Source organism: Heteronotia binoei, chromosome 2 (assembly GCF_032191835.1).
Source record: "Heteronotia binoei isolate CCM8104 ecotype False Entrance Well chromosome 2, APGP_CSIRO_Hbin_v1, whole genome shotgun sequence".
Taxonomy (NCBI): Eukaryota; Metazoa; Chordata; class Lepidosauria; order Squamata; family Gekkonidae; genus Heteronotia; species Heteronotia binoei.
In genome coordinates, this window is record NC_083224.1 from 47533283 (window position 1) to 47561124 (window position 27842).

General features: G+C 42.5%; 1 protein-coding gene across 4 annotated transcripts in view; it reads right to left on the reverse strand.

Annotated features, from left to right (window-relative positions):
* Positions 1 to 2506: 2506 nt before the first annotated feature.
* DHX35 (DEAH-box helicase 35) overlaps positions 2507 to 27842 on the reverse strand; it is a 55989-nt gene continuing 30653 nt past the window's right edge. For 2 of the 4 annotated variants that reach the window (XM_060230922.1, XM_060230924.1), the window contains 8 exons: positions 25966 to 26061; positions 24275 to 24369; positions 23498 to 23575; positions 22025 to 22154; positions 20079 to 20160; positions 18264 to 18335; positions 17044 to 17182; positions 2507 to 4301 (listed from right to left, as the gene is read on the reverse strand). In XM_060230922.1, the coding sequence (XP_060086905.1) occupies positions 4257 to 4301; positions 17044 to 17182; positions 18264 to 18335; positions 20079 to 20160; positions 22025 to 22154; positions 23498 to 23575; positions 24275 to 24369; positions 25966 to 26061 (737 nt within the window). In that variant the 3' untranslated portion in view covers positions 2507 to 4256. The remainder of the gene's footprint in view (positions 4302 to 17043; positions 17183 to 18263; positions 18336 to 20078; positions 20161 to 22024; positions 22155 to 23497; positions 23576 to 24274; positions 24370 to 25965; positions 26062 to 27842) is intronic. The other 2 variants (XM_060230925.1, XM_060230923.1) reach the window with 1 other exon arrangement.

Consider the following 27842-nt stretch of genomic DNA (forward strand, 5'->3'; position numbering starts at 1 on the left):
CCTGGTAATACAGTGGGGAGGGGGAATGGACTGGACTTACAAGTAAGCTTTTAAAATGATGATTAAGCTCAAAAAATGACATCAAAAATGATAGACCTGTCCATCTCTTCACATAAATGTTCATAAGAGATGCTTGATTTTCTCCACAACAAACCTTTTCCATGTCAAGTATTAGTAGAGTTACAATGACTTGCTGGCAAACCAGAAAATGTGCATATGGACTAAGGACTTTGCACTCAAGACTTCTTCCCTGGAACATAAGACAAAGTAAGCAGTGTGTGGTGAGATACTATTTAATTTGTTCGTAAATGATCTGGAAGTAGATGTGAAAAGGCACACCCTGTCTCTCATACATTCAAACTTTCTGGGAGACTGGTCATTCTTGAGATGCACAGAGTTCAATACACTGTCCTGCTCTGGAGCAAAACTGCCTTTTTAAATAATTTGAGCCAATGTAGTGGAGAGAGAACAGGGTATTACACTTGGCATATATCCAGGGGCCACACATATAAGCAAATTGTAAGTTTTGATAGAGGTCAGTGGCTAACTCCTCCCCCCCCCCCCGTCATCTTGCCATACAATCAGTGTAGCACCTTTCTCAATTTAGTTGTAAAGATGATTGTGGCAACCCCATTTACTCACCTTTTTTCCTGTTATTTAATTCATTTCTCATACATGGCAGGACCTCTTATCTCATTGACCCAATGAGGATAAGATGCCCCATCCACTTCCCTCTCTCAGAGGCGAGTTTTTTTTCCTGTTTTTCTTTCCCTTTTTGACAGAACCACCCTGGGTGCCTGTTCTTTTCTGAAGAACTCTGGTTGCCCCACCCTGTCACAGTATGGTATTTTGACTGTTGGTTCAGCCCATGAAACTGAGGAAAGGACTGAGAGCTCCCTTTTACTTAAATGGTACTCAAGGTGTTTTGAAATTCCAAAGTAACAAAACATTTTATTCAACATAGAGGGAATTGGTCAGATGAAATCAGGGGTAAAATTTCTGAGGTAATGTCTGAGAGGATTGGAAGGTAACAAGTATCTTGCCAATTTGTAAGAAAGTATCAGAACAGATGAAGAAATTTCAAGCCACTTAATCTGTCTGTTCTAGGTAAATTGATGTAATTAAAGGCAGAATTCTTTAAAATCCAGAGGAACAAGCCCCCTTACAGGGAAGAATCAGCATGGCTTTTGTAAAGTGGGGTCATGCCTCATCAATTTTCTGGTGTTCTTTGAGGATTAATGTGTGGATGGGGAAGTCTGGTGGAGATTTGGTACCTTCCAATCTTCTCAAAGGAAGGTTGCATATATTTATTAGATCAAGAATTTCGCATTGAACTCCTTAAGGTGTCACACAGGCTCAGTGACTTCTTAGTTTTGTCTACTAATCCTAAATCTTAAACATTGATCACATCTTTTTCGGCTCAGTACTTCAGAAACTGGCACAGGGACCTGCCTCACATTTCCACTGTGGAAACCCAGGGCTTTTTTGAGCAGGAATGCACAGGAACACAGTTCCAGCTAGCTTGGTGTCATGCGGTGTGGCCTAATATGCAAATGAGTTCCTGCTGGGCTTTATCTACCAAAAAACCCTGTGGAATCAATGCATTGAATTAACTCAGCTTCTCTCCACTGTCCCTGTGAACCTATCGCATACCTTTGTATTTAGTAATATACTTGTTTCAGCCTGCCTTGTCACTTTACCAAATCTACGCTGTTCATTGTTCACTCCATCTGTGTTAAGACTTCCACTTCTTAAATGAAGCCTTCTTGGCTTTTATGGCTTCCTTGACTTTACTGATTATCCATACTGGCATCCTCTTAGGCTTAGAATCCTTTCCTGAACAATGGTATACATGCTATCTGAGAAAGGAAAGGTGGGATGTCTACATATACATTTATGCCTAAATTACCTTCCAAGCAAACCTACTGCCACCAATGAGAAATATACATCATATGGTAAGTAATGCTGATAATCAACTTTTGTTCGTAGGCAGAAACTCCAACATTCCTTGATTCCACAGCTTTATTTTCTTTGAAGTGTTACCATAGGACAAAACGACATGAACGTTTATACATCTTTGTATCCAGGTCTCCATAAGCTCTAAAGGGTAAACAGCTTTAGTTGTAAGTCAAATGCCCATTGTGGAGCATCAACAATATTCTGGACACCACACAGTTCACAAAAATACAGACAACCCCATCTTGAAAGAGCTCACGTACTGACAGAGAGAAAGATACACAGAAAACTAGTCACGTCAGAAGTCCAGAGGTGGGAATGAATATTTTGTTAAGCTGTTTATATATACAATACAAAGTTATTGCGCAGACCACACATTGACAGAACAAGCTTCTTTGCAGATCTGTAGGAAGCAGAATGGGAAAGAAGATCTGAAAGACATAATTCACATCCGGGGCAAGGAAGACCCTGGTCTGTGTAAAAATTGCCATCATTTACATACATTAAAAAAAACTGAAAAGGGACAAGGGAATCAACAAAAACAATGATCTTAAAAAATACATATTCAAATAACATCATTCTAAAATAAATAACATCTGAAAATAAAGCTATAGTTATCCAAAATTATGTTGGTGATACAAGGAGAAGAAGAGCTTTCACAGAAAGACAGCCAAAGCACCGTTTGACTAGTGCATATGACACAGACCACTCTTCACCTTTTGAGGGATGCAGTCTAAACAGCTGCAAAGAGCAGAACATTGTTAAACATGTACAGAGGTGGGTGGATTTTGTGCGTATATTTAACAGATTCATGGGAGCCCACTCTGGTTTTAGCAAACTGGCTGTAAGTAGCACAGACATATGGATTTCACTAGCTGAAATATCACCCCTCCACACACAAATGGGGTTTAATTTATTTGCAGAGAACTGAATCTGCTTGCACCTAGTCTATGTGGTCATATCCCTACCTAAAAGGAGGGCAAGAGAAACTCCCATGTTTGAGCTGCCCATCATTCAGTAGCACTCAAGGAATGGGGCATCCAAGCATAGGACCACCACCTTTTTTCACTGAGCACTATTCCTTCCTATACTGACATAGCATCTTTCAGCAGAATAAGGAATATCCTCTTCTCTGGTCAAACAAGAGATGGTTTTAAAACCATTTATTGAAGGCTCTAATGGCCTCAGGCCTGGAGTTGTTCATTGCCCAACTTCTTAACAGAAAACATCCCTTGAACATCTTGCACCCCAATCTGGAGAAAAGAGAATTCGCCCTTGAATTGGCTCTCCTTCCATTGTTTAAAGGAAGTATCCTCTCTCTTTATTGCTGTGTAGTCACCACTGTTTGACTGTTAAATGACTGTTGGTGATCATGGATCAAGACAAAGGAATGCTTTGCAAGGTCATCCCAGACCAAGTACCGAAGCTTTTGAAGACACATGATTTCATGTATGGATATTTCTGTGAAAGACGGGCCCCAAGTCCCTTAGTTCTGATTCTGAAACAAAAGGCAAGGAACTAGGGACTTGCATAAATCTTGGTTGTGAATGCAAGGCATATCCTGCCCTATTAACCCGTTCCTAAAATAGCCTGAACTACATGGGGAGTTCAGTGAGAGTGAACATATTCAGGTGTGTATGGAAATTGCAGATGCTTTCTAAAAAGCAAAGCCAAAGAAAAGGTGCAGAGGAACAATACAGGGAAAGTCAGTAATAGACTAGAATTCTATTGCTTTAGAGCAACAATGCTAAAAAAATAAAATAAAATCACAGCAGTTAGGCACAATCACAGTTTCAAGGTTTTCTTTGCAACCCATTAAAGGTATTTTCAAGGCTTTGCTTGTGGTCCCAAACCTGTCTACAGTTTGCAGGAAGGTGAAGGATAGCCAGCAGCTTTCACAGTGGTCTAAAAGGATCCTGAGCTCCACTTCCCCACCCCAAGGGCTCAGTGTAGTTACCCAAGCAATTGCAAGATTTCCTATGATTTTGTATGTCTCCTTTTGTACTGCTAATTTCTCTACCTAGTTTAAAAAGGAGCAAAGGCGACCCATGGTAAACAGGAATGGTTACAATTAAGACGGAGGGATAAAATGTCCACAATGCAAGCTCTACGTTAAGTGTTACAATGTATTTGATCATGCATAAATCCCTACAGGATCCTGGCAGGCAGGCATTTCGACATGTATAGTTGATATGGAGTCAAGTTGCTAATCAACTAATTGTGTGATGGGTCTGTAGCACAGTTTTGATTCAGCGGCAGGTTCAGCATCACGCAGCGTGAAACTCGACACCCGCAGACAGTCAGTGGTCATCGACTTTACTTCTTTTGGCTTTCAGAGAAAGATGCTGGAAAGAAAGAAGCAGACAGTCCACAATGTCAGTTTCTTGCAAAAGCTCTGTGCAATAATTTCTTCCATTCCTTACTCAATCAGTTTCCATGATAGTAACAGTCAATCTCAATTTTAAAGTCATGCAGCAGATAAAATATTTCATGTTGAAATATTCCAGAAAGCACACTGAGCCCACGAGCATTTGCCAATACAGAATCAGCACTATTTATAAAGTCATAAACAATTTTGTTGCCTGATACTTAAAAACATAAAGATGCTATTTAAAAAAAAAAAAAAAACTGCACAGTAGTTGAGTTTTGCAATGACTTCTTTTTAAAGGCACTTTTACAGTATTGGCATAGTCCATTATTAATGCTGCCAAAGATAATGTCTTTATTCAGTACAAGGAGAACAGGTTAACAAATGTTTAACACACCTATTTGCTAGCCTAGCATTATAGGCACTAATACAGTTTTTCAAAGAAGACCGTTTCTGCAGTCCAAATTCAGGTGTTTATATATGTCCGAGCTTAAACTATTTCCAAGAGTGACAGCTCATTCTGTTGCTACGATTTATATCACAGCATCTGCTTGATTAGGTACACCGGTGCTGGGATTCAGGGGACTGCCTTACAATGGTTTCCCTTTTTTCTCCAGGGTCAGGGACAGACAGTGGTGCTGGGAAGCATCTATCCCAGAGGCACCTACTTTTATGTGGAGTGCCACAAGGGGCTGTTCTCTCCCCAATGTTATTTAACGTCTATATGCACTCCCTTGCCAGAAGGTATGAGCTGGGATGTCACCAGTATGCTGATGAAACCCAGCTCTATCTGTTGTTGGGCAATCGGTCTGGCTATGACCCAGAAAATCTGGACCTGGCATTACAGACTGAGTTAACTGATATTGAATCTGAGAAGACAGAGGTCCTATACCTGAGTTACAGCAGTCATGGGATGGAGATGCCACTCCCGAATCTTGATGGGGCACGGTTAGTGCCAGCACCAAGGGCGAAGAGTTTGGGTGCGCTCCTGGACTCCTCATTAACCATGGAGGCCCAGCCCAGGTAGCAGCCACTGCCAAATCAGCCTTTTATCACCTTTGTCTAATTAAGCAGTTGGTTCCCTTCCTCAAATCCTGCGACTCAGTGATCCATGCCATGGTCACCTCAAGACTGGACTACTGTAATGCCCTCTACATGGGGCTGCCCTCGTCTCAAATCTGGAAGCTTCAATTGGTACACAATGCTCCAGCAAGGCTGTTATTGGGTGTCTCCTTGTGAGAACACATTCAGCCTGTACTAAAAGCACTATACTGAGTACCTATTGCATACCAGATTCGTTTCAAGGTGCTGGTTCTTCCTTTTAAAGCCCTATATGGCCAGAGCTGCATACCTACAGAACCGACTTTCCCCACATATTCCCCAGAGAGTATTACAGTTGGGGTTTCAACACCTCCTTTCAATTCCTGGCCCTAGAGAGGCCAGGTTGGCCATAACGAGAGCAAAGGCTTTTTCAATTGCAGCCCCACACTGGTGGAACGAGCTCCCCAAGGAAGTTAGAGCCCTGTGGGACCTTTTACAATTCAGCAGGGCTTGCAAGACTGAGCTCTTCCACCAACCCTTTGTTAAATTGGAGATCATCACCTGATCAGACCGAATGGAGTCACCGTGAAGCTGGGACCTTCTATTTTATCTGGAGGACTGATTAAATGATATGAAGAAAGCTGGCTGCACTTTGCAACTGTGGATTTAGCACTTTTAATATTGATGTAGTAGTTGTTTTATTGGCTTTATTGTTTTAACTATCTCAGTTGACCTGTAAGCCACCCTGAGCCCATTTCAGCAGGGAGGGTGGGATATACGTTAACTAACTAAATAAACTTTCTGTGTCATTTGAATATCTGCTTGAATGGCTGGTGTAGTCAAGATTTTCCTGACAGAGAAAAGAGATGGGATTTTTGGAACACACAAGGCTTTCCTCAGCTCATTTCTCCCTTCTCCTCCTCAGGCCCCATGTTCACTAACCAAATTCACTATCCCTTCACAATTCTATTGGACTGCTGTTCTTGCTGCTGTCAAGTCACAACTGACATGACAACCCCACAGGGTTTTCAAGGCAAGAGACATTCAGAGGCAGTTTGCCACTGCCTGCCTCCATGTCACATCCCTGGTATTCCTTGGAGGTCTCCCATCCAAATTCTAGCCAGAGCCGGCCCTTATTAGCTTCTGAGATCTGATGAGATCAAGCTAGCCTGGACTATCCAGGTCAGGGCTTTCTACTGGACTGGACTGGGCTTGTATCAGCCAGTTTGATGGTAGTAACTTCCATTTTTAAAAGTTCACCTGGAGGAATCATTAACACTGATCTGTTCTTATTCTTGTGTAGATTCTTTTGCCTTATGTTTACAGTGTAATCCTAACCAGAGTTACATCCTTCTAAATATGTGAAAGTCAATAAACTTAGAAGGGTGTAACTCGGTTTAGGATCACAGTCCTAGTTTGCAAAACTTCTCCCTCCCTTTACCTAGTTCTGTCCACATTTGTCTTTAGTGATCCAAAAACCCTTCAAAATTGTATATCCTAAAGCCCCCTCTTCTGGAACTCACTGTGTTTTTCAAAGTTGTTTCCCGGCTCCATTCAGGATGCTGGTTAACATCTTCAAAGCCCTTAATTGCCTGCAAAACTCAGGGAATGTTACCTTGCATGTTCTTGCCCTTTCATTATGGTCACCTGAAGAGACTTTGCTCCTCACGCTCTCTTTTAGTATGCTAAGATATGAAAGGGCTGAAACTGAGTCCTTGGCTATGGTGCTGCCCACTTTATGGACGCTCTTACCCAGGAGAGATGGTTGACGTATTTAGGTTACAGTTTCCAACATACCTTAAACATGTTTGTGTTTTTCAATACAAAATATCAACCAAAATGTGTCCATTTCAGCTAACCATACAAAAGGCTGCTAGGATTTGGACCCCTCTCTCTCGGCTTGACTTCGCGAACGAAGATTTAAGAAAGGTGCAGTAGTCCACGTCTGCTGCAGGCTCGCTGGTGGCTGACAAGACCAATGTGGGACAGGCAGGTCCGGCCACAGTGGCTGCAGGGAAAAGTCTGATTTGGGATTGGTGCTGTACCAGTACGATTTTTCCTCAATCTCCTTTTATCCTCAATACCAGCTATGCGTGCGTTCTCAAAGGAAGAGACAGCCTGGTGGATGGTGTGCCTCCATGCTTTGCGATCTGAGGCTAGGTCAGACCACTGGTGATGGTTAATGCAACAGGTACCAAGGGATTTCTTCAAGGAGTCCTTGTACCTCTGCTTTGGTGCCCCTCTATTTCGATGGCCAGTGGAAAGTTCGCCATACAGGGCAATTTTGGGAATGCGGTGGTTTTCCATCCTGGAGATATGCGCAGCTGCATCTTCAACAACAATGCCTCGATGCTTGTAACCTCCGCCTGCTTGAGGACTTCAGTGTTGGTCACAAAGTCACTCCAATGGATGTTGAGGATGGTGCGAAGGCAGCGCTGATGAAAGCGCTCGAGGAGTCGCAGGTGATGATGGTATAAAACCCACGATTCGGAGCCGTAGATGAGGGTTGTCATCACAACCGCTTTGTAAACATTGATCTTTGTGCCTTTTTTCAGATGCTTGTTGCTCCACACCCTTTTATGCAGTCAGCCAAATGCACGGTTTGCCTTTGCCAGTCTATTGTCAATCTCCTTGTCGATCTTGGCGTCTGAAAAGATGATGCACCCCAGGTAGCTGAACTGCTGGACTGTCTTCAAAACTGATTCACCCACAGTGATGCAAGGAGGGTGATAATCTTCCTGGGGTGCAGGCTGGTGGAGAACTTCTGTCTTCTTCAGACTAACTTCTAGGCCGAATAGCTTGGCAGCCTCTGCAAAGCAGGCCGTCATATGCTGCAGAGCTGATACCGAGTGGGAAACAAGTGCAGCATCATCAGCAAACAGTAGCTCTCGGATAAGTTTTTCCATTGTCTTGGAGTGGGCCTTTAGTCGCCTCAGGTTGAACAGGCTGCCATCAGTGCAATAGCGGATGTAGACACCATCGTCGTCATCTAAATCTACCGCGGCTCTTTGAAGCATCATGCTAAAGAAGATCGTAAAGAGAGTTGGCGTGAGAACACAGCCTTGCTTTACACCTGTGCCTATTGGGAAGGGCTCCAAGAGATCGTTGCAGTGTCTGACTTGGCCTCGCTGGTCTTCATGTAGCTGGATGACCATACTGAGAAACCTTGGGGGACATCCTAAACGTTCCAAGATTTGCCACAGGCCGTTCCTGCTAACGGTATCAAAAGCTTTGGTAAGGTCAACAAAAGACACATATAGACCCTTGTTCTGTTCCCTGCATTCCTCTTGGAGCTGCCTGAGAACAAATACCATGTCGGTGGTGCTCCTGTTAGCCCTGGCTCTCTGGGAGGAGTTCTTCTGCAATGGTGGGCACCAGTCTGTTCAGTATTCTGGCAAGGATTTTGCCTGCAATGGAGAGCAGGGTTATCCCCCGGTAGTTGGAGCAGTCTGACTTTTCCCCTTTGTTCTTATGTAGAGTAATGATGACTGCATCGCGAAAGTCCTGTGGTAGTTTGCCTTGTTCCCAGCAGGTGACAAGTACTTTGTGAAGTGTGCTATGTAGTACTATGCCCCCATGCTTCCAGATCTCTGGTGGGATTCCATCAACTCCCACTGCCTTGCCACTTTTCAGTTGCTTGATGGCTTTAACGGTCTCTTTTAGAGTGGGGATCTCATCCAACTCTGTTTTCACTGGTTGAAGTGGGGTGAGGTGGATTGCTGAATCTTGACCTACGCGATTGGCACTGAAGAGAACCTGAAAATACTCCAACCACCAGTTCAGTATGGATGCCTTGTCTGTGAGGAGCACTTGGCCGTCTGCACTATGCAGGGGACTCTGAGCCTGATATGATGGACCATATACTGCCTTCAGGGCTTCATAGAACCCTCTTAAATCACCAGTGTCTGTACATAGCTGGGTTCTCTCTGCAAGCTTGGTCCACCACTTGTTCGAATGTCTCGAAGCTTGCGCTGAAGGTTGCTACATACAGCGCGAAAGGTTGCTTTTTTCCCGGGACAGGAGGGCTGAGCAAGGTGTGATTGGTAGGCAGATCTCTTTTTTCGCCAGTAATTCTTGGATCTCTTGATTGTTCTCATCAAACCAGTCCTTGTTCTTCCTTGTGGAGAACCCGAGGACTTCTTCAGAGGTCAACAGGATGGTAGTTTTTAGGTGTTCCCAGAGTGCTTCTGGAGGAGGATCTGTGAGGCGACTGGGGTCCTCAATTCTTATCTGGAGTTTTGCCTGGAAGGCAGCTTTAACTTCAGCTGACTGAAGGCTGCCAACCTGAAACTTCCTCTGGGGGATACCGCCTCTCCTGGGTGTAGATTTAAAGTGAAGACAGAGATTGCAGCGTACAAGACGATGATCCGTATGACATGCTGCACTGGGCATTACTCGAGTGTGTAAGACATCTCGAAGGTCTCTCTGGCGCACCAGAAAGTAGTCAATAAGGTGCCAATGCTTGGACCGTGGGTGCATCCAGGTTGTCTTCAGACTGTTCTTCTGCTGGAAGATAGTGTTGGTAATGGTGAGCTGATGCTCCGTGCAGAATTCTAGCAGGAGGCGCCCGTTATCATTGCAGTTACCAATGCCATGTTTGCCAAGTACTCCTTTCCAGGCTTCCGAGTCTTTACCTACTCTGGCATTGAAGTCGCCAAGGATGATCACCTTGTCCTCTGTAGGGGTCTTCCGTACGAGGTTGCGTAGATCAGCATAGAACTTGTTCTTTTCTGCAGGATCTGCTTGAAGGGTTGGGGCATACACACTGAAGAGTGTTGCATGCTGCTTGTTTTGAAGTGGGAGGCGCATAGACATGATGCAATCTGAGTGACCTGTTGGAAGGTTTTCGAGTTTAGAGGCAATGGAGTTCCTGACCATGAAGCCAACGCCAGAAAGGCGGCTCTCAGCCTTTGACTTACCTGACCAGTAGAGGGTATAGCCAGCACCGTGTTCTTGAAGACTACCTTCCTCAGGGAAACGGACCTCACTGAGAGCTGCTATGTCAAAGTTGAACTTGTGGATCTTCTAACAAAAATCTGTAATCTTTCATTGAAATCTGCCTCCGTTCCTGAGGACTGGAAGGTAGCAAATGTCACCCCCATCTTTAAAAGGGGTTCCAGAGGAGATCCGGGAAATTACAGGCCAGTCAGTCTGACTTCAATACCGGGAAAGTTGGTAGAAACCATTATCAAGGACAGAATGAGTAGGCACATTGATGAACACGGGTTATTGAGGAAGACTCAGCATGGGTTCTGCAAGGGAAGATCTTGCCTCACTAACCTGTTACATTTCTTTGAGGGGGTGAACAAACATGTGGACAAAGGAGACCCGATAGATGTTGTTTACCTTGACTTCCAGAAAACCTTTGATAAAGTTCCTCATCAAAGGCTCCTTAGAAAGCTTGAGAGTCATGGAGTAAAAGGACAGGTCCTCTTGTGGATCAAAAACTGGCTGAGTAATAGGAAGCAGAGAGTGAGTATAAATGGGCAGTCTTCGCAGTGGAGGACGGTAAGCAGTGGGATGCCGCAGGGCTCGGTACTGGGTCCCATGCTCTTTAACTTGTTCATAAATTATTTAGAGTTGGGAGTGAGCAGTGAAGTGGCCAAGTTTGCGGATGACACTAAATTGTTCGGGGTGGTGAGAACCAGAGAGGATTGTGATGAACTCCAAAGGGATCTGTTGAGGCTGGGTGAGTGGGCGTCAACGTTGCAGATGCGGTCCAATGTGGCCAAGTGCAAAGTAATGCACATTGGGGCCAAGAATCCCAGCTACAAATACAAGTTGATGGGGTGCGAACTGGCAGAGACTGACCAAGAGAGAGATCATGGGATCGTGGTAGATAACTCACTGAAAATGTCAAGACAGTGTGCATTTGCAATAAAAAAGGCCAACGCCATGCTGGGAATTATTAGGAAGGGAATTGAAAACAAATCAGCCAGTATCATAATGCCCCTATATAAATCGATGGTGCGGTCTCATTTGGAGTACTGTGTGCAGTTCTGGTCGCCGCACCTCAAAAAGGATATTATAGCATTGGAGAAAGTCCAGAGAAGGGCAACTAGAATGATTAAAGGGCTGGAGCACTTTCCCTATGAAGAAAGGTTGAAACGCTTGGGGCTCTTTAGCTTGGAGAAACGTCGACTGCGGGGTGACATGATAGAGGTTTACAAGATAATGCATGGGATGGAGAAAGTAGAGAAAGAGGTACTTTTCTCCCTTTCTCACAAAAGAAGAACTCGTGGGCATTCGATGAAATTGCTGAGCAGACAGGTTAAAATGGATAAAAGGAAGTACTTCTTCACTCAAAGGGTGATTAACATGTGGAATTCACTGCCACGGGAGGTGGTGGCGGCCACAAGTATAGCCACCTTCTAGAGGGGTTTAGATAAAAATATGGAGCACAGGTCCATCAGTGGCTATTAACCACAGTGTGTGTGTATATATAAAATTTTTTGCCACTGTGTGACACAGAGTGTTGGACTGGATGGGCCGTTGGCCTGATCCAACATGGCTTCTCTTATGTTCTTATGTTCTTATTCAACCTGAGAAGTTCGTGGGCAACTAGAGCAGAGCGTCGTTCAGGGCGACCACTGTCTACTGTGTCAAGCATGGTTCTGATGTTCCAACACACAAGCTTTAGTCTTTGCACACTTTGTGAGTTAGGTGCATGCCTTTTCTTTGTTGTTATTTTTCGACCATCACCAGTGGTCTGACCTAGCCTCAGATCGCAAAGCATGGAGGCACACCATCCACCAGGCTGTCTCTTCCTTTGAGAACGCACGCATAGCTGGTCTTGAGGACAAAAGGAGATTGAGGAAGAATCGCACTGCTACAGGACCAACCCTAAATCAGACTTTTCCCTGCAGCCGCTGTGGCCGGACCTGCCTGTCCCACATTGGTCTTGTCAGCCACCAGCGAGCCTGCAGCAAACGTGGACTATTGCACCCTTCTTAAATCTTCGTTCGCGAAGCCAAGCCGAGAGAGAGAGATTTTTCGACCGCAAGTAAGGATGCCCGTTGACCGCGGCTAGCCAACTGGGGGCGGGGGGGGGAGACGAGCTTTGTTTAGGCCACCTTTTCTAGGCCCCTCTCCATACGGAGCAAGCAGTGCTGTCCCTAAATAAGACTGCTTGGTTGTTCAGGGTGCTGCCAAAAAATGCTTTCGTCAGCATCAAGCGACCAATACCCTGAACCGCCTACATGCAGGATCGGGACTGCGGCTTCCAGTGGCATCTTCCACCTGCCGTTTCACCCCTTGCCCATTGCTGCAGGACTTGGTATGTTGTGGGTTGTGGATGTGGATACCCTTCAGGCCTGTGCAGAGGAATTTTTAGGTGAAGCGCAGTGCTGGCTCCACCCTTTCACCATGGGGTCATCTGCCATGGCCCAGAAAGCCGGGACGCCGGCAGCGAGTCCTCCAGGTGGTAGATGTTACATTAACGAGCTCTGTCTGCCCGGGCTTGATGTTAGAGTTTTTCTTCTCTTGGCTGGCGAGGTTCGTGAGCCCAACCTGCCCATCCGGTTATACCGCCAGACATTCGGTCGCACCATGACGTGGCAAACTCTGTGAAAACGGGGGGGGGGGGGACCAGCGAGAAGGTGTTGCCACGGATGCAGTGATGTAGGAGAGGCCATTGCAATGACCATCTGCCAGGCATAGCCAGACAGTGACCACGCAGCGTTCACTACACCGGGAAAGGATAGGCGATGTATTGCGCATGCACTTTCCCTGGGGGGGCAGGACACCTGGAGGGAGCCCCCCCCCCCAGGATTTAAGACTGATGGGGGGAAATATACATGTCTCTGCTATCATGACATCATAAATGGCGTGATGCCTACAAAATAATGATAGGGTGAGATATCTTATACAGAGGATTTGGACCAGACACTGGATAATTCACTTTTTTTTTAGGGGGGGATGTGGATCATACAGCTGCATTCTGATACAACTGCTGACTATGTTCCTGCTCAACACCTGGTGTTCCTCAAGAATAGCAGCAATATTCCTACCAAGAGCCTAGGCATGCAAAGTTACTGAATAGTCCACCTGTGCAGTTATAGGACTACCCCCACGTGTAACAATTGGCACACAGCATAAGATATCTCACCCATCATTATTTTGTAGGCATCATGCCATTTATGATGTCATGATAGCAGAGACACATATATTTCCCCCCATCAGTCTTAAATTCCATAAACCTTATAATCAGTTAATGGCACTTCAACCACAGAAGATCTCCATCAGAAATGTCATAGGCTTCTGATACTGCAAACATCCTAAATGCTCCTTCTACCAGAGTGCAATATCATTGATCTATGGATATTAGTGGATATGCTTTTGAACCCACACAGCCATCAAACATTCAGCTAGCTCTTCTAGACTATATGGCAATACTCAAGATTTTTTTCACAGCAAAATATAGCAAATTTTCCTCCATTTGCAATTGAAGAAATACAGAAGCACTGTCCTTCCTTTATGCAGAATAATATTTAGCATTTATATAGCACAACCCAAACTTTCAGAGCACTTCATGTAAATCAGTAGTCCTGACAACAGCACTTTTAAGGTTACTACTCCTGTATCAGATTTTGGGTGAGAAGTGGATGAGGGTGAGGCTTGGAGAATAAAAAGTTAATGTCAACTTCAGCTGGCGTAGACAAGATTAACCACAAGATTAACAGAGGAGATTCACATACATTCACTGTGCTGCCCTTTTCTCCTTATGAGTGAATTCCCTCTCCCCTGATTTTAACCATGGTTAAGAGGGGTACCTATTTAGCTAATAGTACTAAATCAGTATGAAAGTATCCCATCACTATGGTTAAGGCAGGAAGAAGACTTTTGCCCTAGAGAGGGAATGAACCTTCTCATGATCTATTCCTAATCTCCTTGCCAGAGTTGCTAACTAGTCTGGCTTGAGAAATTCCAGGCTGTATTTTTTGGGGGGCAGGGGAGCATGGGGGGAAAGAAGAAGCTCAGTATGAGTGTGATATTACTCTAGAAATGGATATTTCCCCTACACTCTATGGCAGGGGTGTCAATCATGCAGTCTGCGCAGGGCTCAAATCCAGCCCCCAAGCGACTTCCTTCTCCTGCTTTCTTTTCCTGGACTGCTGCTGCAGCTGCATGATAGCTTACTTTTTCCCCAGGTCCCTAGTGGCTTTTTGCTTCCTGTTTCCTGCCTCTTGCCGCCCTCTCTCTCATTCAAACATGCACACAGACACACAGAGAACTGGGAAGGGACGGTGGCTCAGTGGTAGAGCATCTGCTTGGGAAGCAGAAGGTCCCAGGTTCAACCCCTGGCATCTCCAAAAAAGGATCCAGGCAAATAGGTATAAAAAACCTCAGCTTGAGACCCTGGAGAGCCGCTGCCAGTCTGAGAAGACAATACTGACTTTGATGGACCAAGGGTCTGGTTCAGTATAAGGCAGCTTCATATGGATATGTGGGTGACAAAGATGTGTGGCCACTTCCTGTGGGAGAGATACAAAGATAATCCCCCCTGCCTCACACACTTCTGATTCCTTCTCTGGGGCTGCTCCTCCTCTTATGGGGAGGAGGGAGGGGAGGAAAGAGGGAGAGAAAAAAATAAACCTGGAGTACATGGTGGCAGGCTCAAGACCAACAACATTTTATTCCAGGTATAAGCTTTTGTAAGAGCCCTGTGGCGCAGAATGTTAAAGCTGCAGTACTGAAGTCCTGAACTCTGCTCACAACCTGAGTTTGATCCCCGGTGGAAGCTGGGTTTTCAGGTAGCCAGCTCAAGGTTAACTCAGCCTTTCATCCTTCTGAAGTCGGTAAAATGAGCACCCAGCTTGCTGGGGGGAAAGCATAGATGACTGGGGAAGACTATGGCAAAACCACCCCGTAAAAAGTCTGCCATGAAAATGTGAAAGAAATATCACCACAGAGTCGGAAACGACTGGTGCTTGCACAGGGGACCTTTCCTTTCTTTTCCGTAAGCTTTTGTGTGCAACTGCATTTCTTCAGAAGGTGGGTGGGTGGATGGATTCTTCTGACAAGAACAATGTACATTGAAGAGATTTATTTTGGTTTATTCTGAAAAGTTGTTGCCTTAAAAAAAAAAAGGACTGGATTTCTCTCTGCCTATTTGGATTTATTTTCTTTCAAAAAGACCCTGAATAGGAATTTAAAAACTTGAACTGGTCTTTTTATCTTGAAGATTGAAGTGATTTCAGATTCCAAATGATAATAGCACACATTGGTAATGAGCAGGGAAACTAGCTCTCAATTCAGTCTAGGAGGATGCAGAGTCTTGAGCTTCATTATCAACTGCAATTAACAGTCTCTCTAATCTCCCTTTGAAATTCCTTTGTAAGAGCACTGCTACTCTTAGGTCAGCAACAGAATGTTGTGGTTTCTAATGTCAGACTTATGTCCATTTATTTTTTGCATCCTCCTGGACTGAATCTTCCTGGATGGAACCGAGACCTAGGTTTCCTGTCTCGTTACCAGTGCTGGTATCTCCATGCCTATTACCCCTCTGCATATCATACCTAATCCAATCAAGCCCACTATTGCCATACAACACCTGAAATCCCCTTTATAAAGTTTATATCTCTGGTACCTCATGTTACATTTTATGGCATGCATGGCCTGGTCCAACAAAGTCACATTCATATCAGATCCAGCCCTCTGCTCTATATAGAATCAACCCTCCAAAGCTGCCATTTCTTTCAGGGAACTGATCTTCATAGTCTGGAAGTCAGTTGTAATTCCAGGAGAACTATAGGCCTTATCCAAGTAACCCAACTCCTAATTGATAAGAAGCTATCAGATCTACTACATCTGTACCAGCCCCATCCAAAAGGCTTTAAGATGTTGACCAGTCTCTTTTTAAAAAATGTGTTCAAGAAACATCAGAACATTTTTTACTCATCAATGCCCAACATTTTCTTCATGCTTAGCCTTCCTCAAAATGTAAACATTTTACTTTAAGCAGCTAGCACCTTGTAATCATATCCCTGTATTTAATAGTAACAGGGTTTGTTCCCATCCAGACAGGAAAATCTGCATAATGAGGCCAGTCACATTTAGAGTTCTGCTAACTTGGGGGAGCCTCCAGATCTGCAGAAAAATTTGACTTTAAAAACATTGTGTTGAGTCTAAAACCCCAAGTGTTGATGGTGATATCTGTACATCTGCAGATATTACAAGACAAAACAAAAATTCAGCAACCAAAGCAGCACACAAACTTGCAGTTGCTGCAAGTAGAACACAGAGAGAGTGCACAGAATGGGGCAAGTCCACAGTGGTGGAGAGGGTGGAAGCTGAAGCCAAAAGTAAGCAGGTCAGGTGGGATTTATTCTCCCCATGCACCACCATGGGTCATTCCCCGCCCCCTCCACCCACACATACACGCTTTTGGTATAGAATTGTCTCAGATTATTCCATTTCTCATATGCCTATGCTGTTTTTAATAGTGACTTCTACCAGTGTATGGACTGAAACTGTAAAGGAGTTCAATATCACACTGCCTTCTATTGGACAGTTTTGTAAATGATTTAACAATGACTTTTTTGTCTGTTATGGTTCTCTTGGGCCACATTAAATAGACATTTACTGACTAGCACAATTCACTTGAACTACTGCAAAGCACATTCAGTAAGCACAGGAAAAGCGGAGAACAACAAGAACTGCCAATACGGCAATGGTACCGTTTGGAGTCTATGCCAAGCCCATACCGTTCCTTGCTGGTAAAAGTGAGGGGCCAGTTCCAATAGCCAAGCAGATTCAATAGCTGTCACATCTCGCATGTAATACTTAGAGGTCTGGATAACTTCATTGTAGACCACCCTACAAAAAAAAGGGGGGGAGGAGAAAAAGGTGTCAACTAGCAAATAGCACCCTATTTATTTCACCAGAGAAATGGGCCATTATATAAATACTGATAGGGGTATGCACTCCATATAAATTGAGCTGAAAAAATACCTGAAAAATACCTTATCAGTATTTATCAGGTATTTTTCTTAAGACTGTTACTAAGCGGACTGCTGATTTGGCTATCTGAAACTTGCCACCCCAAAACCCCCCCAAAATATTCAGGATTTTTCGGGGCTGCTGGATAGCTAGTGTCTAAAAGGTCTCCCTTCTCTTTAAATATCTTCCAAGTGAAACTGCCCATTCAGAGTTCACTTACAAAAAACATTTAAAAATACTGCCATGAAAACAAATGTTGTAAGAATTATATCCTCAGATTGCAAGTCTCTGGGGCAAAAAAAAAAGAGATAACTTCTCATGCAATCTTAAGGACCCACTAAACCCTCTGACTTAAGTGGACTCTGTTTAGGAATCCAATGCTATTTTTCCAACCTTATACAACTACTACCAAAATGCTGTATTTTACCTAGTTGTTTTTTAAAAAATCTTTTCTGATGTAGTTGCAACATCATATGAAAAGAATAAAACCACAATCTTCTAGAAAAAGTTATAACTCTGAATGATGGTGATGTCAAACTAAGGATGGGCAAAAACTGAATTACAATTCAAAATTCATCATGAACTGCCTGCCGTTTTGAGGTTCTTGAACCTTCTTGTGCCATCCCACCCCTATGAACCTCCCAGGTGGTTTTGGGAAATTCATGTAGTTTGTGTTGACAGAAACACTGGTGCTGGGGCTTGGAGAAGGCATTTTAAAAGACACCATTTAATGCCTTCTGAGTTCACTTTTGAGATGCACCACAATGGCTACGTGGCTTACAAAAGCCATCTAAAGGGAACCCTTTAAATGGGTTTTGCAAACCATGCCACATCACAAACCTCGAACTGGTTCATTAGGCAGAAAGGTTTGTGGAGGTTCATGAGACCGCACAAATCTCCATTTTCCTGGTTTGCACCCACCCCGATGTCAAACCCAATTAAAGCTAATTAAACATACCAACGAGGTGGTTTCTCTGCATACAATACTGAGGTGGGGTGGATATGCAGTTCATGGTCATCACGAATAGTCCTAGAAAAAGGAGCGTTATTTCAGACTTAATGTTTGTTTATAACTATTTAAAGATTAAAAATGAGTGCAGATAACAGCAGTGCATACAGGTATTACACTAGTTAGCTATAGATATAAAGTTCAAACTCTGGCAAGGATTTCCAACATACACAAGTTAGGAGTTTCTGCCTATATCAAAAGAGAAGGAACTGTAGAGACTTCATACCTTACCACATAAGCTTTGTATCTCTCTACATTCAATTGTCGACCTTTGTCTATTATGCAGCAGCCTGGATCCTAAAGCTTACTTCTACTTGCACTAGATTTCCACTTATATCCACCCATGTACTCCACATTGTTCCTCAGGGTCCACTGACCTCCCCCTCCCACACAAATATGATCTTTGGGAGGACAGAAGGTGACTGGATGATGAAGCACCACTCCCATAGACTCAAATGAGTGGCTGTTTTCAGGGGCAAGACAACCTTCTGTCCATCACACCACCCAACTGTACTGTACTTGGGTTCAAATACCAAGTCAGACATTAATAGACTTGAGGAAAGTTACAATCTTAACCTGATATTCTGATCTCAGAAACAGAAATGGTAACACTATCTCCACATAGTTTTTGTGAAGTTAATTTGAGAAGAATTATAAGCACTATTTCGAGATTAGACTAAGCAGGTATTAAGTCAAATAGAAGCCACCACAACAAACAGAAGCCTACAAAAAGGCTCCTAATAGATTTGCTAATTTTAACTAATTGTTAGACAAGGAGGGAGGGAGGAATTGCAATGAAGGTCTCATTCTGGTACACCTCCAGGCAACTGCAGTTAAGTCTCATTCTGGTACACTAAACAAAGCTTTGTCTGTTAAACCTATAGTACAGGGGTAGCCAAACTGCAGCTTGGGAGCCACATGCGGCTCTTTCACACATATTGTGTGGCTTTTGAAGCCCCCACTTCCCTACTGGAGAAGGCAGTTGTATCTTTAAATAACTTCTCCAAGCCATGCCCCCCATCTAGTTGTTCTCCTACCTACCTACTGTTCTTGCGACTCTCAGACATCTGACATTCATGTCTTACGGCTGCTCAATTTATTCTATATGGTTCTTACATTAAGCAAGTTAGGCCATCCCTGTTATAGTATTTATTTAACAAATTGTATCCCATCCTTCCTCCAAGAAATTCAGAGTGGCATACATCACCCTCTCCTCCCCCATTTTCTCCTTACAGCCACCCTGTGAGGTAGATTAGGCTGAAAGCAAGTCTTCCTGCAAGCCATATAGGAATTTGAACCAAGGTCACTCAGATCCTAAGTCTGGCACTACATCAGAATACTACACCACTAGCTCCAGACAATAACTCCCTTAAAATAATGTTAGAAACTTTCCTGGGATAACCCCATTTCCTCCCTAAGAAACTGGTGGAAATCTGCAAAAGGCTCTCCAGTCTCTCATGAGGTAGCCAAGTTGCACTAAGAGAGAAAATGCTCACTTTCTCCAAGCCAAAGATAATCTTCTATGCTTTCAGCAAAATTCACTGACAGAACTCATTTCTTTGTGCTACCTCTTAGCTTTTCTACGACTCCTTCAAAACACAACTTGCGTCTATACGATCTGGCTTGGTTCCTTTTACAATTTTTGACTGAGTACAGCACCAGTGCATCTGTACACTCTCACTTCCCCCCTCATTTACAGAGCTGATCTGTGACAATCAACTTTTTTGGGGGAGAGGGTTACTGTGTGGCAAACCTGAATCTTACCTGTATGCTCCAGTAGAGTGAAATCTGGCTGCATTAGCAAAGAATCCAGCAACTATGCATCTCAGAACAGGGTCTGGATCACCTGAAATAAAGCATATAAGTAGTTATCCTACAAAATTTGGAAGAAAGACCAAGAGCTTACACATAAGAAAATAAACTGCTCAGGCAACAAAATCAAAATTATCAGATGGGGTGGAGGAGGCTGGAGAACACAGATGCTGGTTTGGCTTTTTGCCTGCAAAGGTCCCTGATTGTACGGCAATGTCTTTTTATGCAACATGCAGGGCTGCTGGGAGAAAGGAGAAGGGGAGATAGGCTTTCACCTGTAGCATGTTTCTAGGAAGCAACCCAATACTTTTCCACCCTGTGGATGGAAAAGCAATGGCCTGGATTGGAGCTGAAGATCAGCTGTAGGAACTGTGTCAAGCAGCCCATATCCTTGCCAATCCTCTGCTCAAACTGGCAGCCTCCTGCAGCTGCTTTTTGTATTTTAAAAGAAAAACAAAACAACACAGGACAGGACAGGACAGAGCTGCATGCATCTGCCACACAGTATGCAGTCTGGCCACAGGATGTTCCTATTGGGGCAAACATTTACTGAAAGAGAACACAGTGCTCTTCTAGCAACTGCTTAATACTGAATCAGCAGTTACATTTTTAGCCTTCCTCTCAGATGCTTGGGGCAGTGGACATGGCTTTGTCCTCCTCTGGCTCAATAATTTTGTTTTAAAATACAATTTTTCTAATTTCTGGAGATATGGCAGGGAACACATACGTTTAAATTTTTTTTTAAAGTGAATAAAACACAAGTCTGCTTGACTTTAAAGACTAAAAATTTATTTCAGCACAAACTGGAATGTAAATCCATCAGGCCAATTTATACAAACAAAAAGGTCTGGGGAGTGGGGGGAAGGATGAATGCTACAGAAAAGGAAATTCAAAACAAGATCAAATCTAAAGAGTAATTTGTTCACTCAGAATGGGTATAAGACACTCTCAACTGTTGTAAGATCGGCAAAATTTAAACCTAGGTTGGAATGAATTGAGATAAGCAGATACAGCAGGAAGTTACAGAGGTGTAACTGAACTTATTAAGGGATGGGGCATGGAAAGTATTAGCACCTACAGTGACTGACGAATCCCTGATCTCTGCTAAACTGGGGTGGGGGGGGGGTTGTATTTTGAATGTTAATGAATTTTGATTCAGCAATTTTACATTGGATTCTGCCTTTGAACTTCCTTTATAGGAGAGTCATAAAAAGTACTATGTATTCTGAACCAGAACATTAAATTTTGACCTATGAGAAGGGATCGAAATCCCATTGCTTCTTTGAGGCACCGCAGAAGTAATCTGTATGCTGAGGAGAAATACAGCAGCTAGCAAGATTACCTCATCTGAATCTAAGCTTTTGACTATGGTCTATGACATATGGAACCAAGAAATTTACAAGTGTAAGTCATGCTGGCAATGACTTACCAGCATGTTGTCATGTTATCATGCTGAATGTCAGGTGGAATGCCTTCAGTATGTTTTTGAGGACAACTTGCCATTTGGGTTATCTCTCTGCTGTGAGATATTTGCTAATCAAGCAGGAAGAGGCCTTTGGGGAAAAAAATTACCAAAGAGGACTAAGGTAAAGCATGCTGCAGGTCTCCAGGACCTCTGGATAAATAGCAAAAGCAATAATTTCAGTGTGGCCTGAGAACCTGAGAAAGCTACCCTTAGGAATAAGAGGTGTAAGTATAGTCTGCAACATAGAAAATTTCCATCATACTTTATACTGGCACTATAAATACCCCAGTCTTTCTTGAAACAATTTTAAAATAATGCGTACAAAGAAACCTACTGTGAAGAAAAAGCACAAAGGGACATTCTGGACTCCATGTTGAACAAGGACTAATCACTAGGTGAGAAATGACCAAGAACATGCTTCCGTTGCTCCTACCTTCACTGGACTTTTTTGGTACTTTGAACTTGACAAGAAGTTTTTTCAGCTGTTCTCTCACGGTTGTGGCTCTGATAAGACCTTTGTAATTCAGGAAATGATCCTGACACCACTGAGGACTCTTGTTGTGCTGCAAACAATGAAAGAAAAAAACAGAATGAATTGACACAAAAAAAAGGTCTCCATTCACTTTACTTTCTGATTGTTTCCCTAACCCTTGCTTGTTTCCCTAAACGATGCTGCTACAACAAATGATGTGTGTCTACAAATTATGAAGTGCAGAGACTTTTTAAAAAGAACAGTCCCTACTCCAACTATAACTCACCAAAAAAAAAAAGCCTTGGTAAAGAGTAAAGGAAGTACGTTGTATGGGGAAGGCATACAAAGAGCTGAGCTTTTACATGCTTGAGGAAATTTGCAATGCAACTGACAGAGCAAAGCAGATATCAGGGAACAGGGAAGAGGCATTCCAGTTGTAATGCAAGTACTATGAAATGAAAATTCTGGGCTTTGTGGATTGGTAGCAGATGATGAGAGGGAACAAGGAAGCAAAAAGTGAAAGAAGGAAGGAGATAACATAAGCATTTAATGATATGTAGGACAAGTTTAAATTCAGCATTATCAACAGCCCAACAATTCAAGGAATGGTACTGAGGAATGACATGATTAAACTGATATACATGAAAAATAAGGCAGAAAGCCTCATCCTGAGAATCTGAGCATTCTTTTAAAATACATACACACATTCACCAAGCTCCCAGCCTTTATGACAGCAGTGGTAAGTTTCAAAATGTAAAGCTATGAGGTGAGATCTCAGAAGGGTTGTGCAGGGCTTTAAGTGCTCCAGGATGGGCTTCAACATCTATACAATTCCTTGTCCCAAGAACTGGCTTTGATGGCTCAAGCTACATATCCACCCTCTTAAATCCATGATGTGGCTCCTAGTGTGACTCAAAAGAATCATCAGGGGACCATTCAGGGTAGGTGTTTCCGGAAAACCAGGGGGATAGGGATTAAACAAAAAAAAATTATAAGTGTCAAGATCTTGAGACTATACCATGAGATCTCAGTCTGCATTTTACTTTGCCTAGACAACCCCAAAAGTTAACTGAGATCCTGTAACATTATGTTGTAAATTATCACCAGCCTAGATAATTCAGAACATCACTGAGGTCTCTGTTGCAAGATGATGAGAGGAAAAGTGGAGAAGGCTGCAGCAAAGGTAAGGAAACTTGGGGCAACAGCCAGACATTAGCAGGAACCAAAAAGGAGAGGAAACTGGAATCAGGGCAAGGAGGGTTTCAAAGAGGGAAGAAGCAGAACTGAGTGGGAGAAGAGGCAGATAGACAGATAGGAAAACCAAGCAGGGGCAGGGGAGAAAAAAGTGAGCAACTGGTGGGGGGAGTGCAGGGGGGGGAGAATTAAATTTCCTCTCCCCAACAAGTCCTGTCCTTCTCATATACTTTAGCTTACTTTTATAAAGGCTTCATAGACATTCAGCATAGTGAGATGGTCACCCTCCTCCACCGCAAACTTTCTGTGTTCTCTGATCTGGAGAAAGGAATACAGAAGTAAATGTTCCTTTTTTATAAGAACCACATATGATTTTCTCTTTGCAATAGTTCCACTAACAACAAAATAAATCTGTGAATAACCCTATTTTTGCAATTCTCAGAACTATCCATTCTTCATATGTACTAGTTACAGTTCATCTAGGAACAACATTGCTCTGTGTTATGCAGCACGTTTCCCACTTCAATGATTATATATATCTACACAGTGTTTAAAATACAATATAACTTGAATCAGTCAAACGTACAAACCAATGATTCCCATGGTCAGCTACTGCCACTGTATCACAGTGCAAACCAGCTCCTTATTGCATTACAATAAAACTTCCCATCATTGAGCATAATGATATGTTTCATCTGACATTTCAAGGAGCAATCTCTTCAATTATTAAACACCATCTTTCCCCAATCAACTCTCAGAAATGCTGATCTACAGATATCCTTCTTTCCCACATCCCAAAAGCATTTTTTTTAATTTTTAGACTTTTTTAGAATAAACAGAACAAGTTACTCCACAAGAAAACACATATTGTTCTACTTTTTACTATGCATAAACTGCCGGACTAAAACATTTCACAGTGGTCATTACCAAGCAAAAATCAAGTGCTTTACTTTCCATATAAAAGAGGCTATAGAATTGGAAAGACATTGATGAGAGAGGTATGAAAACTGCACTTACTGCTTGTGATTTCTGATTTGGAGGAATAGTAAAGATATTCTGGATCTGCATCATGGCTGCAATACTCAGAATCTCCTGGGAGCAACCAAAATTCCCTGCAATTTTTTTTTTTTTTTAAAAGGGAAAATAAAGAGCATTCACTTTCATCTTGTCAATGTACTATTGCAATTAAGAAAATAATTCACTCTTTTAGCATGCTACACTCTGCAATACTATGGGTGAGAAAATGTGTATATTTTGCCTCTCCTTTGAACTGAATTGTAAAACACAATTTGGGAATGTTTATTCTAGCATTTGTTTTACAAAGAAGGACACAGGGACAAAAGGACACAGGACAGAACAACAGCTACTGGATGGGCTATTTATTATTTAGCACACATTCTGCATTTTCTGTTGAGAACTAAGAAGTGGACCCTGTGAATTGTTCAGCCTTCCTCCAATAGAAGGAATCTGTCCCTGCTTCTTCTGCCAGAGCAAGGTTCAACGCTGGCAGAAAATATTCACAGGAGCTAACTGGAAATACAGCTGCCATAGTTGCCAAAAACAGGAATGCTGCTTGTAACAACCAACTGCATTGAGGAAAGTCTGATTAGAACCGGTACCATCAGCTTTCTACCACCTTACACATCCACAAATCAATCAGCACATTAAACACTTAACTGTTTTTGGTCTGTCTGCTTTAATGCATCTAAATTGGCTGAAATCCAAAAGCACATTTGTTCATATTCCAATTTCTATCTTGCCCTATTCAAAAAATTCAGGGGGCACATCATAATTTTGAAATCTCATTCCTTTTTTAAAAAAAAAAGCTAAAGTCTAGCCTTTAATTGCTTACCATGAGGGATGGGAAGAAAGGTATTTGCTTTGGCTGAAGTCTTCCCCGCTCCACAGAATCCATTTTTATCTTGCCCTTCCTACAAGGAAGTCTGAGTAGTTTACATGATGCTCTCTCATGTTATTATCTTAAGTAAGGTTAGGCTGAGAGAAAGCAGCTGGCCTAAGGTCATCCAGGGAGTATCATGGCTGAGCAGGGATATGGACCCAGGTCTTGCTGATCCTTGCCTGACACATGAAACACCACACTGTGCTGGCTCTCAGTTTGAATGCTGTTCCAAAGGTTCCCTGAACTTCAAGAGCAGCTTCTTCGTGGCTTTTTCGTGGATGCTCAGGCTTGGGGAGAGCAGGATACCAATGTAATAAATGACAGAGGGCCAGAAAAGCCCTGGTGCTCTCATGGATAATGAATAACAAGTAGTATAAGTTGACGGTCTTTCTTTTTGACCTTATGGCTTGTAGAAGGACAGGAACTGAAGATAAGGCCATTCAAGGCTTTGTCAAATTCTACACTGTAACTCTGACACATTTTGTGATAACTTGCTTTTGAACAGTTCAAGATGGGTAGCTGTGTTAGTCTGTCTGCTAATAGTCCAATAGCACTTTAAAGACTAACAAAATTTTGTTAGTCTTTAAGGTGCTACTGGACTCTTGCTGGGTTTTGAATTTAGCTGGAAAGGCCCCACAGAAAGAAAGCAGAAGTATTCCTACCATATGATCTGAGTGCTTACATACATAACAGAATCCTATAGATAATACTGCCTTCTGGTGATGAAACAGTCGGAGAATTCCACTTCAAATAAGCAAGGAACTGAAAACACATAAGGCAAATGACAGCAGCGTGCCCCTGGCATTACCTGATTCCAGTAACATCTTTGCAAACATTGGATTCAAAGGAAACTCTGCTATTCTAATTCCAAGAGGCTCTGTGAGACGACAATATTTATCAAGCCCTGCAAGAAAAAGTAACAGCAATATAGAACCTAAATATTGATGATGCAGTGTAGCACTATAAAATGTTTTGAAATTAATTGATTGATTCAGGCATTATTGAGGGAGGGTGGAGAGAAACACTACAAAACAGCATCAATTCACCTGGCAAGAGTACACAAAAGCACATCAAAATTTGGACACCCCTTCCCTGAATTTTGTTGAAATTGTGAAAAAACATGAGCATGATTCTCTCTATAGAGGCTTGTGATGTAGCACATATCAATCTACAGAAGATGTTAAAGTTTACTCCTGGTATTTGTTTATTGCCTGAGCAATCACTTTCTGTGCCTACAAGTTAATAAAAAATGATGAACCTCTCAGCAGATAATCAGCTAAACCATTTTGCAACATACAAGGTTTGGTTTGGGTTTTTTTGTCAGAGGGTGAGGCAAGGACATTTAACTGGCCTTGTGCACAAGCTGAAGCTTATTTGAAGCAGTATATTAAAATTCTGACTTTATGACAGCGTGCACCAAAGCAGCCTCTTGTATTTCACCATTTATCCATCCACAAGAGAATTAAGATACACTGCAGGCATGCTTCACTAGAAATACACATCCAGAACACGGTCATAATTATTTTATTGCATAATGTTTTGTGTACAGCATGTGCACTGGAAATAGTTCTAACAGTAGCCCCAGATGGTATCTGGTTGTATAAGGGACTGAAAAAGATCTTAACCAAAGCATATATTAACAAACAAATAAAACTAGAAAGTTCACCCAACTACCATTCTGATACCTGGCATTATATGAACACCTAATCAAGTTGGTTTCAACCATTTTTATATAGTCTAGAATAGTCAATATCCATACAATCAATAAATTTGAAATATAGAAAATAGGCAACAGAGGAATATAACTTTTAAGGACTGCTTTTCTTTTTGGAGATTATTATGGAGGGAGTTTATTAACACGCCTATTCTTGAGAATTAATATCCATCTATGGCTTACCAGTCAGTCAGTCAGAGTATTTATTGCATATAGCCAAAGGATATCAACAGAAAATTACAATGTCATGGTAAAAATAGCCAGACAAAACTAAAAACAATATTTTAAAAAAATCATCATAATATACAAAAACAGATTAATGTTAATTTACAAAACTAGAATACCATTAGGCTCAGCCATAATAGACGTAATTCTTAACCACTGCCCACATGTATTTCTGCTCACTGTACCTCATTCCTTTGTCTGAAGAAGTCTGCATGCATACAAAAGCTTACATTCTGAATAAATGTTGGTCTTAAACATTTGACTCCTACTTTATAAAATTGTACACATCTAAAATAATTTATTTATTTATTTATTTTATTCTATGACTTGTATCCCGCCCTTCCCATAAAAATGGCTCAGGTTTAGTCACCTGAGCCGGTTAGTCACAAAAAATAATTATTTACTGAGGCAGCAGTCTTGGCCCTGATTTTTTTTTTTGCAGCCAGGGCAAAAAGAGACACTCTATATGTGACAAACAGTAGAATCAGATAGTAGCTTATTGGAATGTGATCTTTTTCAATTAGTTTAAACTAAAGGGAAAATCTGGATTTAGAGATTGTAATGCTGTCCAGTAAAGCATCACATCTGTAAACCCAGCTTCATAAACTGGAGTCATTATTCAAAGCCCTCCTGTAAGGTAGGTTAGGCTGAGAAAATATGACTGCCCCAAGGTCACCCAGCATACTTCCAGGACACAGTAAAGATTCCAAACTGGATCTTTCAGATCCTAGTCCAACGTTCTAACC